This window comes from Pongo abelii, chromosome 1 (genome assembly GCF_028885655.2).
Source record: "Pongo abelii isolate AG06213 chromosome 1, NHGRI_mPonAbe1-v2.0_pri, whole genome shotgun sequence".
NCBI classification, from domain to species: domain Eukaryota; kingdom Metazoa; phylum Chordata; class Mammalia; order Primates; family Hominidae; genus Pongo; species Pongo abelii.
In genome coordinates, this window is record NC_071985.2 from 192,310,664 (window position 1) to 192,324,587 (window position 13,924).

The 13,924-nt window shown below is 38.9% G+C and overlaps 1 protein-coding gene across 22 annotated transcripts in view; it reads left to right on the forward strand.

Moving 5' to 3' along the window:
- The window catches only part of SCMH1 (Scm polycomb group protein homolog 1), a 243,372-nt gene that overhangs the window by 70,590 nt on the left and 158,858 nt on the right, over positions 1-13,924 (forward strand). For 15 of the 22 annotated variants that reach the window (XR_010136117.1, XM_063713085.1, XM_063713120.1 and 12 more), the window contains 2 exons: positions 8,861-8,929; positions 9,394-9,417. Coding sequence is in view for 6 of the 22 variants with exons in the window: in XM_054537259.2 (XP_054393234.1) it covers positions 8,861-8,929; positions 9,394-9,417 (93 nt within the window). In the remaining 16 variants the exon portion in view is untranslated. Of the gene's footprint in view, positions 1-7,298; positions 7,500-8,860; positions 8,930-9,393; positions 9,418-10,357; positions 10,565-11,114; positions 11,298-13,924 lie in introns of those variants that run through there. The other 7 variants (XM_024254591.3, XM_054537306.2, XM_024254632.3 and 4 more) reach the window with 3 other exon arrangements.

Here is a 13,924-nt window from a genome sequence, read left to right on the forward strand (position 1 = left end):
TCAGCACCTCAACATCTCCAGCTACATCTAGAGATTCTGTCTCCTACTCTATGGTATTGTGGGGGTATTGATGGAATGTGGTACATCCTAAGCTCGAGGGGACCATCAAAAAAGAGACAGCAGTCTGAATAAACACAGAGATTAGAGAGCACCTTAAAATTTTTGGCTGGATGGATTGATGAGATTCTTCTCCTACATGAGGCCAGTCTGACAAGTCTGGGAGAGGTTATATTCTTATTTAATGCATAGAAGCTAACACAAAAATCAAAGAACAGAGAATCTATTCCAAAAAAAAAAAAACAAGACAAATCTCCACAAGTGAAATAGAGATATGTGATTTACCTGACAGAGAATCTAAGATAATGGTTATAAAGATGTTCACTGAAGTCAAAAGAGCAATGAAAGAACAAACTAAGAACTTTGACAAAGAGATAGAAAGTATAAAATAGTACCAAATAGACATCAAAGATGTGAAAAATACTGTAACTGAACTAAAAAATTCAATGGAGGTATTCAACAGCAGATTCGATGAAGCAGAAGAAAGGATCGATGAAATCAAAGACAGGTCACTGAAAAAAATCCAATCTGAGCAAAAAGAAAAAAGAATGAAAAGGATAGTTTAAAGATAGTTTATGAGACCTGTGGGACACCATCAAGTGGACAACAAATGCACTATTGATATGTCAGAAAAAAAGAAATAAAATATATTCAAAGAAATTATGTCAGAAAACTTCCCAAGCCTGGGGAAGGAGATAGAAAGCCAGATCCAGGAAGCCCAAAGAACACCAAATAAGATGAACCCAAAAAGATCCACACCAAGGCAAGTTATAATCAAATTCTAAGTTAGAGAGTTGAAAGCAGCAAGGGAAAAGTGAATTGTCATATGTAAGGGAACCACCCTAAGGCCAGCAGTGGATTTCACAGCAAAAACCTTACAGATCAGAAGAGAGTAGGATGATACATTCAAAACCCTGAAAGGAAAAAAAAAAAAACACTGCTAGCAAAGCATACTATACCCAGCAATCCTGTCTTTCAAAAACAAAGGGATGATCAAGACTTTCTCAAATAAAAACAGAGAATTTATCCCCACTAGACCAGCCTTACAAGAAATGCTAAAGGGAATTCGGAAGAGAATGTTAATCAGCAACGTGAAAACATATGAAAGTATAAAACTCACTGAAAGAGGAGATATTACAGCTGACAACATAGAAATACAAAGGATCATGAAAGACTACTATGAGCAGTTATAAGCCAACAAATTGGACAACCAGAAGAAATGAATACATTGCTAGAAATATGTAACTTACCAAGACTGAATCACAAAGCAGTTGGAAACCTGAATAGTCCAATTATGAGTAATGAGATTCAATCAGTAATTAAAAGTCTCCAATCAAAGTAAAGCCTAGGACCTAATGGCATCATAGCCGAATTGTACCAGACACTTAAAGAAGAACCAATACCAGTCCTTCTCACACTCTTCCAGAAAGTTGAAGAGGAGGGAATTCTTCAAAATTTATTTTATGAGGCCAGCAGTACCTTGATAACAAAGCCAGACAAAGATACAACAAGAGAAGAAGACTACATCTCCCTTCATCTGAATGGTAAGAAAAGAAGACTGCAGACCAATCTCACTGATGAACATGGATGCAAAAATCTTCAACAAAATACTAAGAAACCATATTCAGTAGTATATTAAAAGGATCATTCACCATGATTAAGTGGGATTTGCCCTTGGGATGTGATGCAAATGAATAAATGTGACTCACCATGTAACAGAATGAAGGACAAAAATCACATGATCATCTGAATAGATGGAGAAAATGCATTTGACAAAATTCAACATCCTTTCATGATGAAAACTCTCAATATATTAGATATAGAAGGAATGTTCCTCAACACAATAAAGGCCATATATGACAAGCTCATAGCTAACATTGTACTCAGTGGTAAGAAGTTGAAGGCTTTTCCTATAAGATCTAGAACAAGACAAGGATGCCCACTCTTACCACTTCTGTTCAACATAGTACCAGAAGTCCTAGCCCGAGCAATTAGGCAAGAAAAAGAAATAAAAGGCATCCAAATAGGAAAGGGTGAAATGAAATTGTCTCTGTTTGCTGACAACATGATCTTACATATTGAAAATCTCAAAGACTGTACCAAAACACCATTTGAATTAGACAAATCCAGGAAAGTTGCAGGATACAAAATCAACTTACAAAGTCAGTAGCATTTCTATACACTAACAGTGAACTTTCTGAAAAAGAAATTAAGAAAACAATCCCATTTACAATACCACTTACTTCTAAGTAGAAGTAACTTTAACCGAGGAAGTGAAAGATCTTACACTGAGAACTGTAAGACACTGATGAAGGAAATTAAGGATATCACAAATAAGTGGAAACATACCCAGTGTTTATGGATGTGAAGAATTAATATTGTGAAAATATTTATACCACCAGAAGAAATCTACAGATGTAATGCAACTGCCATCAAAATTCTAACAGAACAGAGCCCTCAGAAATAATGCCACATATCTACAAGTATCTGATCTTTGACAAACCTGACAAAAACAAGAAATGGGGAAAGGATTCCCTATTTAATAAATGGTGCTGGGAAAACTGGCTAGCCATATGTAGAAAGCTGAAACTGGATCCCTTCCTTACACCTTATACAAAAATCAATTCAAGATGGATTAAAGACTTAAATGTTAGACCTAAAACCATAAAAACCCTAGAAGAAAACCTAGGCATTACCATTCAGGACATAGGCATGGGCAAGGACTTCATGTCTAAAACACCAAAAGCAATGGCAACAAAAGCCAAAATTGACAAATGGGATCTAATTAAACTAAAGAGCTTCTGCACAGCAAAAGAAACTACCATCAGAGTGAACAGGCAACCTACAAAATGGGAGAAAATTTTCGCAACCTACTCATCTGACAAAGGGCTAATATCCAGAATCTACAATGAACTCCAACAAATTTACAAGAAAAAAACAAACAACCCCATCAAAAAGTGGGCGAAGGACATGAACAGACACTTCTCAAAAGAAGACATTTATGCAGCCAAAAAACACATGAAAAAATGCTCACCATCACTGGCCATCAGAGAAATGCAAATCAAAACCACAATGAGATACCATCTCACACCAGTTAGAATGGCAATCATTAAAAAGTCAGGAAACAACAGGTGCTGGAGAGGATGTGGAGAAATAGGAACACTTTTACACTGTTGGTGGGACTGTAAACTAGTTCAACCCTTGTGGAAGTCAGTGTGGCGATTCCTCAGGGATCTAGAACTAGAAATTCCATTCGACCCAGCCATCCCATTACTGGGTATATACCCAAAGGACTATAAATCATGCTGCTATAAAGACACATGCACACGTATGTTTATTGCGGCATTATTCACAATAGCAAAGACTTGGAACCAACCCAAATGTCCAACAATGATAGACTGGATTAAGAAAATGTGGCACATATACACCATGGAATACTATGCAGCCATAAAAAATGATGAGTTCACGTCCTTTGTAGGGACATGGATGAAATTGGAAATCATCATTCTCAGTAAACTATCGCAAGAACAAAAAACCAAACACCGCATATTCTCACTCATAGGTGGGAATTAAACAATGAGAACACATGGACACAGGAAGGGGAACATCACACTCTGGGGACTGTCGTGGGGTGGGGGGAGGGGGGAGGGATAGCACTGGGAGATATACCTAATGCTAGATGACGAGTTGGTGGGTGCAGCGCACCAGCATGGCACATGTATACATATGTAACTTACCTGCACATTGTGCACATGTACCATAAAACCTAAAGTATAATAATAATAATAAAAAAAAAATAAAAAAAATAAAAAAATAAAAAAAAAAAAAAAATTCTAATGTCATTCTTCACAGAAGTAGAAAAAACAATGCTAAAATTCGTGTGTGGGAACCACAAAGGATCCCAAACAGCCAAACAATCTTGACCAAAAAGAGCAAAGCTGGAGACGTCACACTACTGTATTGCAAAATTTATTACAAAGCTATAGCAATCAAAAAAGCATGGTGCTGGCATAAAAACAGACAAATCTACCAATGAAATAGGACAGAGACCCCAGAAATAAACCCATGCATCTACAGTCAATTGCTTTTTGACAGGAACACACATTGAGGAAAGGACAATCTGTTCAAAAGGTGGTATTGGGAAAACTGGATATCCACATATAGAGAAATGAAAGTGGATCTTTATTTCACCCCTCATACAAGAATCAACTCAAAAAGACTTGAAACTATGAAACTGAAACTACAAAACTGCTAGAGGTCTGGACAGAGATTTCTTTGATATGAACCCAAAAGCATAAGCAATAAAAGCAAAAATAGACAAATGGAATTGCATTAAAGTGAAAAGCTACTGCATAGAAAAGGAAACAATGAAGGAAAGAGACAACACACAGATTGGGAGAAAATATTTGCAAATCATACACTGGAGAAGGGACTAATATCCGAAATATATTAGGAACTCAAACTACTCAGAAACAAGAAAACAGCCCTGTTAAAAATAAGCAAAGGACTTGAATAGACATTTTTCAAAAGAAAACGTATAAATGGGCCACAGATATATGAAAAAAGTCCAACATCTCTAATCATCAGAGAAATGCAAATGAAAACCACAGTGAGATACCCTATAGCCAACACCTTTTAGGTTGGCTATTATCAAAAAGATGAAAGATAAATGTTGGCAAGGATTACAAGAAAAAGGAACCTTTATACACACTGTTACGGATATCACAAATTAGTACAGCCATTTTGAAAAATAGGTTGGAGGTTCCTCAAAACACTGAAAATAGAATTACCATATGATGCATCAGTCCCACTACTGGCTATATCCCCAAAGGAAATGAAATCAGTATGTTGAAGGGATAGCTTCATCTGCATGCCCATATTCATTGCAGCACTATTCACAGTAGCCAAGATATGGGAATAACTTAAGTGTCCATTGATATATGAATGGATTTAAAAATGTGGTATATATACACAATGGAATACATTCTGCCTTAAAAAATAGGAAATTCTGTCATTTTTGGCAACGTGGATGAACCTAGAGGATGTAATGTTGAAGTCAGGCACAGAACGACAAATATCATATAATCTCACATGTAGAATCTAAACAAAGTCTAACTTATAGAGAAGTAGAGAGTGGAATGGTGATAACCAGAAGCTGGGAGGGGAGGGGTGAGTATAGAAAAAGGGATACATTGGTCAACAGGTAGAAACTTATAGTTAGATAGGAGTAGTAGTTCTGGTGTTCTATTGCAGAGCATGTTGACTGTAGTTAATAATAATGTATTATATATTTCAAAATAGCTAAAGAGAGAATTTTAAATGTTCTCACCACAAAGAAATTATAAATATTTGAAGTAATGGATATACTAATTGCTGTACTCTGGTTTGATCATTCCACAGTGTGTATGTATATTGAAACATCACTTTATACCCCATAAATATGTAAAATTATTGTTGGCCAATTACAAATAAAAGCAAAAAAAAAAAATGAAGAGGATACTTGCAAGGTTTTTGAGAGGATGAGAGACTCTGGGACCTGCAGCTAAAATGGAGGATTGGCTTTTGATAAAAACAGAGACACTTCATCCACAGTAACAGGAGAGAAGTCAGAAAAAATCATGAATGAATAGGTAATTTATTCACCAAACATTTAATGAGCACCTGTTACTATACTACATACTGGGGATTCACCACTAAACAAGATCAAGTCTCTACCATCATGAAATGAGTGGAAGGGTCTTACCCTTATTTCTGTTTTCTCAATGAATCCTAAATTGAAGTCATCCCCTAAGAGTGAAGTTGGGGAGAGTATATTTGGAGTTTGAGGAGAGAGAGAAAGATACGAATTTTTTTTTTTAGAAAATGGAAAAGTAAACATAGTGTAGAAATGTGGTATGATTTCTGGGCAGTGTAAAGTGGCATTTGAGAATTATAGCTATGAGTTTAAAATGAGACCAATAAGCTTGCATATGTTTTTCTTCAGCACTAGTGAGCTGCTGGGGTAGGCACAGTATAGGTTGATACGTGATTTAACCAGATTTAGGATTGAGCCTTTAGTAGGTACGTTTGACAAAAAAGAGATGGGAAGGAGGAATTAAGAGTGTTTGCCAGACAATGATGTTAATGAGGGACCATGGAGTCTGAGCTGGGCAAGAAATTGAGTAAAGACATGATAGGTGATTGATGGTGAGAAAGTAGTAGAGTCAGTAGATGAATCTAAATTTTCAACCAAGGAAAATATATTCTCCTTATATGAGTAATGTATTCTCTTTATGGAAAATTTGAAAATATATAAGATTATAAAGTAGAAAGTGGGTGCGATGTCAGGGAACCCAGTACTACCACCCAAAGATAACCAGTTGTTTATATTTGCTGTGTTTACTTATATGTTTTTTCCTAATGATAATTTCCGCAGTTGTTTAAGTTTCCAGGGCTGCTGTAACAAATATCATGGACTAGGTGGCTTAAACAACAGAAATTTATTTCCTCACAATTCTGAAGGCTAGAAGTCTAAGATCAAGGCATTGGCAAGGTTGATTTCTTTCTTCTGAGGCCTCACTCCTTAGCTTCTGAGGCTTCTCCCTCTGTTCATTACATGATATTTTCTCTGTACCTGTGTCCAAACTTTCTCTTCTTATGATAACACCAGTCATGCTGAATTAGCGACCACCTTAGTGACCTCATTTTAACTTAATTATCTCTTTGAAGACCCTTTCTCCAAATATTGTGGGATCCTAGGGGTGTTGCTTTTCTGGCCGGAAACCTGTGGCCAGTGGTGCCTTTGCCTGAGTTTTGCTTGGGCCCACTGGGCTTGTTCCACTCACTTGGCCTGGCAGGCTGCTCATGCTATCAGCCTGGATCTCACGCCTCCAAGAGAGACTGGAGTTAGGCACGGAGTGGTGAGGAGTGTGCATGAACGAGCTTGGGGTCCGTCTACTGCACAGTCAGACACATCAGCTCCTGCTGCAAGGTGGGCAGCTCCAGGTGCCAGCATGGGTGCCAGCTCTCTGTGAGGCTGCAGCTGGACCAGGCGCACCACAAGCAGCTTCCCTGGCTGGCACCAAAGAATGCACTAGTGCCCAAAAGCTTGGAGGAACCACAGGGCCGGAAAGAGGGAGTCACAGCCCTGACTCTGGAAGCTCCCAGGTCTGGGCTCCCCAAAGGGCTGCAGCTCTTCCCTCCTTCTCTTTGCCCAAACTACGGCAAGCAGGGGGCATATTTCAGCCCTTTTGGTGTTACAGCAACTCTTTTAGCCACGCCGTTCAGCAGATCCCGAGTTCTTGTCCTGCAACCAGGAAGAATGAGGTACGCAGACAAGTGGAGGGTGAGCAAGATGAAGAGGCGCTGTATTGAGCAATAGAACAGCTCAAAGAAGACTCACAGTGCCAGGGTGTCCGAATGAGTGTTCAGCCCCTAGGAGGAAGGATAGCTCCTCTCTGCAGGTAGGTTTTCCCAAGAAGTGTTCACTCACTTCTCAGCAGAGAGGGTGGCTCCTCTGCAGCTGGTATCCCATCATCTGCAGTTCTCTGCAGAGAGGAGGCCCTAGAGTGAGTGGCTCCTTTCTGCAGGCAGGTTGTCATGTCATCTCTGCAGCTCTCAGCAAAGAGGAGGCCCTAGAATGGGTGGCTTCTTTCTGCAGGCAGATTGTTCAGTCATATCTTCGTCCTCTGCTCTGCTCTCGCTGATCCTGGGGCTTTTATGGACCTCAGAGGGGAGGAAGTGTGTCCCCATTGGTCTATGGGTGGCCATAGGCAGGCCTGGAAAAGGCACCACAAGTCCCCACTCCAGTCTGTGGGACTGGCAGTTCAGCCCCCAGCCTTCAGGCCCTCTGTGGCCTGAAGGTGGGCCTCACCAGGGATCTGCCCTTTTCTGCTTAGGAACCTTTCTGCCTCCTGCTGCCATTCATAGCATCCAGACTCCACCCTGACTTTGCTCCAAGATCAGAACAGGTGCCAACAGCAGGGAGAAGCCAGGCAGGGGGAGCAGGCACTTCTGATCCTGGGAGGGCAGAGGGGTCCTGGCTGGACCCCCAAGAGTGCAGGGGTACCTGGGTCTGCAGCCACATTTGGGTGGCTGCAGCTGTGCCTGTCATGGCAGGGCTCCTGCCTGTTCCATGGAGCAGGAGGTCTGGGTTTGCAGCCTCGGTTTGGGTGGCTTGCAGCCTCGGTTTGGGTGGCTGCAGCTGCACCCAGGATGGCGGGACTCCTGCCTGCTCCCAGGCTCCCACCGGCTCCATGGGGCATGCATTCCCAGCTGTGCCTCCCTGCTGCAGCCAGCATGATGACAGCAGCTGCTCCAGATGGCCCACCGCTGCCATCACAAATAAGTTACATTCTGCAGTACTGCGGAGTGGGGACGTTAGCATGAAGTTTTGGAGGATACAGTTGAGCCCATAACTGGGGTGCTGTTTGTTTTTAGTGTTTTAAATAATTATGATCATTCCATGAATATAATTTTTGTCCCCATATTTTACCTAACAACATAACATAAACATTTTCCCGTTTGTCCTTTAGCCTTTTAAAAATTTAACAGCTTCAAAATACTTTGTCAAGTGTTTGTATTATCAAATCTTAATCAGTCTTCTATTTTGAACATTTAGGTGTTCCTTTTTTTGTTGTTATTATAAACAATGCCAAGGCTTTTTACATAAAACCTTTTTCTTGTATTTTGGAGTATTTTTCCTTAGCATAGAATCTCAGAAGTGGATTACTTTATTAAAAACTGTTAATACATACTGCCAAATTGGAAAAGTGTTTAATCTTATACTTTCTTTCCACATGACTATTTTTCTCTCCCCCTGCAGTGATAGACTGGAGTGATGTTAGAAAACACAAATATGGTCACCTATCAGAGTCTGCATCCCAATATCAAGGTAAGGGGGGAAAAACTCCGTTTGGTGTGGAAAAATTTTGCTCGGCATCTTCTCCCATAAAACCTTTGTTGTTAGAGGTCTGAGTTTACAAATAACTCACTTGTTATATCAGAAGCAAATATTGCAGTTTACAGAGGTATTGGTCATAAGCAGTATACTTTGTTTTAGCTGGAAATAGGAAACCTAGATTCTGAGTATAGGTAATCCCAAATTAGCTTCATAGTTTTAGGCACAGTTGCTTAGCCTCTCTGGTTTTCTATAGTTTGTATAAGTTTAGGCTTGGGAATAGGCAAAACTGGGTGGTGTGCTTCCACAATGACTACTAGGAATCTCAGTGTCTTTTAGGATAAGATAACTGAACTAGAGAAATACTCAATTTCCTATTTTACCCCAGAATTTCACCTTCCATCATGTTGGTATGTTTGTCTTAATGACTTATGCTCCAACATTTTTTTCTTTACTAGAAGCTGCTGACATCCTGGAGCTAGGTAAGCTATTTTTCTTGTGTTTCTGTTAAATAAGGGGAATTGGTAAACCAGGGATTCGATTATAACCAGTTTTAACCAACGAGGAAAAGAATTCCATGTGTCTCTGTCTCAGAAACCAGTGAATCCTGTGCTCTTGTCTGCCTAATTATCCCATGTACTTCATCTCAGCTGTCACATCAAGTCCTGCTTATCAGTAGGCCACAGACCAAGCTAACAAGAAGGGAGGGAAGGTGGTTAATTACATAGGGTATAGGGGAGAACAGGAACTGAACCAAACTGGAAGTAGCATCTTAATTTACTGAATCCAGAACTAAAACAAACCCCTGCCATCCATAAATCAGTGTTTGGTGGGATTTTTCCCCCAAAAAATTACTTGTAAGATAAATTGAACTGAAACTAAACCTAAACATTTTCTAACTTTATTCACAAATAAAAACTGAAATACTAAAATATTATCAAGTAAGAAGTCAGACCGATAATTGCATTTGGTTTTCCTCCCTGGTTAGTGTACTTCAGGACTAAGATTTGAGTGATAAAACTAGTTCTAATACTTCTCAATCAGAGTTCCTGCATAAACATCAGTCTTAACATCTTAGAATCCTTTAAAATCCTTTTATATGTTACACAGATTTTGATATCCAGATACCTGTATCAATTTTTGTTCAAATATTTTGATATATTTTGTTACAACTTGATATTTATTTAGCTCTATTATTATCATTGTCTATTTGCCTCCTCTTGCCTTTCTTTCCTGCAACATATTACTTTCCATTGCCCAATGACACAGAAGATAACATGAAGTAGTAGAACACTAGACTAGGAGTCAGAACTCCTAGTCTTTTTGAGAGCCAGTTCTGCCACTTAGTAACTTTGTGACTCTGATCCTTAGTTTTCTTATTTGTAAAATGGGGATAATAATCCCATTCTGCCTACTTCACAGGGTTGTAAAGAAGATTACATGAGCTAATGGATGTGAAAACATCTTAAAAACTCTCAAATACTTTTCAACTTTGGAGGATTATTATGATTTTCATTCTGTTCAGCGGCTATACTCAGACTTTACTCTAAGTCAAATCTTCTGACATTCTTTGAAGTGAAGCATTCTATGAATGTGAGCTGAAGAAATGAATGAAATGAAATAATGCAGGTAAAGGTGCCTGGCACTTGATAAATGATAGTTATTTTTTATTATTCTTTAAAACTTTCCTCAAGATTTTTAAGGTACTGATGTGTGGTAGAAAAAACATGGACATAGGAGTCAGGCAATTTGAACCAAGGTTCAAATTCCTATTCCCACTTACCAGTTTTGTGACTTCAGGCAAATTACTTAATCTTTCTAAGCCTATTTCCTCATCTTTAAAATGGGAATAAAACCTACTTTGCAGGTTATAATGAACACAGGAGATAATGGACGTAGTCTGGCATGGTACAGGCAAATGGAAGACAGTGATAGCTGCTGTTGTTTTTGGTTTTGTCGCTAATATGAATGATAATAACAATTGTAGCTCAGTGACAGCTTAAGGCATATTGTAAACTGTTGATGGGGAGTTGTGAAATGTGGGTACTCAATTTAACATAGAGTATATCAGTTACTAAAAGATGTTAAAATTTGAAAGTGTATTTTTCCTAGAGCATTGGTTGCATAGGCATATCCTCTGATGTAAGTTAATCCTGCATATTTCATTTTTACCATCTAGCATAAGGAGCAGCTCCAAATAGCAAACTGAAATAAAATTCAGTAGATCTGTGGAATCTCAAAGTTGGAAAAGACCATAAAATAATCTACCCTTGCCCAGCATTTAAAACTCAACATTTTGAATTTTTTGTAAAATGTCTTATCTTGAACTCCTCCAGTTTTTGAGGACTTAGAACCTCCTCAGGTAATTCATTTCATATTTAGACATATTTATTGGTCAAAAATTTGCTTCTTTTTGTAATTTCTGTTAGTCATCCCTCTGACTTTCTGGCCATATGAAACAGAGTTAGCCTATTTTTCACTTACTGGCCCTGATTTTTAGAAAGAAGCTCTAGGGACTGCCTTCTCATTGCCACTCTGCCACTTTCATAGTTGAATCTCACACCTAGATTATTAAAACAGCTTCCTAACTAGTCTTTTTTGCCTCCAGCCCTATCACCCTCCCGCCCATTCTTTACACTACAGCCAGAATGACTTCACCCCAAACGCTTGAAGGCTTCCTCTTCTCAGTAATACAGTATATTTGGCTCGCTAATGACTGAACACTGCCTTTATCTGTAACCTTTTTCTAAACTACTTTTTCTTTAAACTCCACCCAGCAGCCATACCAAAAGATCTGCGTTTAGAACTGCTTTTTCTCATGTCTGGGCCTTTATAATGCCTTTCTTTCTGTCTGAAACAAACAAAAAGTGTTTCCTTTTTCTTTGACTCCTGCTTATCCTTTTATACTTTAGCTTAGAAGCCTAGAGCTTTCTTCCTTTGGTAAGTTTCCACAAGCACTCTGGGTGCTCCTGTAGCACCCTCTGTCTCTCCAGTGTAGCACTTATCACATTATCTTAGTGGTGACTGTTTAGTCTCTGTCCCTCACTAGATTCTGTGTCTGTCACTAGACTGAAGCTCTGTGAGGTTAAGGATGATATTTTGATCACAGTTATATGTCCAGCACTCAGTACAGTGCTTTGACACACACTATAAATATTTGTTGGATGGATGGGGAATGGCTCTGAGACTTCACTTTTTTACTCATGCTAATTGTTCATGTTCCTGTTCCTTCACCTGGTCCTCAGGTGACATGGTTTTGGGTCTGTTTACCATCACTAGGTAATCATTTAAACTCAGATTTGCTCTCTCTCAAAGTATAGTTTTCAGAACTATATCCTAGGTATTATTTTATTAGTCCAAGAAAGAATAGGAATATTATTTGTGTGCTTCTTTTCATTCACTCAGAAACTCATATTGAGCTTCTATTAAATTTCAGGCACTGTGTTAAACAGTAAAGATTTTTAAAATGAATATAAGCCCCCATCCATAAAGAGCTTACATAAATAATTATGGTGATATGATGTGAACAGGATGTTATAGGAGATAGGGAAATGGTAGAATTTGTCCAGCCTTTTTCTGCAAAGCCTTCTGACAGAAAATGTAAAATTTTTGCTGAGCTTTAGTCACTGAGTGTGAGTAACATGGGCAAAGATATGGGACCAAGAAAGCCATGAGTTTTAGGAAACACTAAGGTCCTTTGTAGCTTGAATATTATGATTCTACATCTGTGAAGCCTCCCACATCCAGACCTTTCTCATACCAGGATATCTGCTTGGACCTTCGAAAACACGTCTGATATCTCTTCCTTATCTAAGCCTCTCTTTCTGTTGCCTGAAAGTCTGTGTCTTTTCAGAGGGACCTGTGGTATAGTGAAAAGAACACTTTCTCTAGATGCTTTATTTCTATTAAGTAAAAATTCTTCTAGTGACTTTTCCTTAGTCTACAAAGAACTCCTAGAATCTATGAGAAAACAAAAGAATATCTCAGCAGAAAAATGGCTAAATAAAATACAGACTGGCTGATAAGCCTAAAGAGATCTTTGACTTTATTAGTAATCAAAGAATTGCAAATAAAATTATAATAGTATTTTATTTTTTCACTGATAAGATTTGTCAAAATTATGGAAATTGTTAAAACACAGTTTTAGCAAATATGTGGTAAACACACCTGTGTACTTTTGGTAGGAATAGAAAGTGAGTCTGGGCAATATAGTGAGACCTTGTCTCTACTAAAAAGAAGAGAATTAGCCAAGCATGGTGGTGCACACCTGTAGTCCCGGCTACTCTGGAGACTGAGCGGGGAGGGTTGCTTGAGTCCAGATCGGGGTTACAGTGAGATATGATTGTGCCACCACACTCCATCCTGGGTATCTGAGTGAGGCTTTGTCTCAAAAAAAAAAAAAAAAAAAAAAAAAATGGTTGGCTTATACTTGTAATCCCAGCACTTTGGGAGTCCAAGGCAGGAAGATGACAAGCCTAGGAGTTTGCAACTAGCCTGGGCACCATAGGGAAACCCTGTCTCTAAGAAGAAAAATCAGTATGTTCTTTCTAGAGGATATTTCAGCAATATATATGTTGTATCAAAATCTAAACTATGCATGCTCTTTGTCCATTAATCCCACCCTTAGGACAAATCCCAAATCTGTGGCTCATGCCTGTAATGCCAGCACTTTGGGAGGCCGAGGCAGGTAGATCGCTTGAGCTCAGGAGTTCGAGAACAGCCTGGGCAACTTGGCATAGCCCTGTATCTACAAAAAATACAAAAATTAGCTAGGCATGGTGGCACACACCTGTAGTCCCAGCTACTAGGGAGGCTGAGATGAGAGGATCGCTTGAGCCCAGGAGGTCAAGGCTGCAATTAGCTGTGTTCACACCACTGTACTCCAGCCTGACACTGACTCAAAGCGAGACCCCATCTCAAGAAAAATAAAATAAAGACACTTAAATTACCATCAGTGGCGTTTAACAAATATATTGTTATTTAAACTTT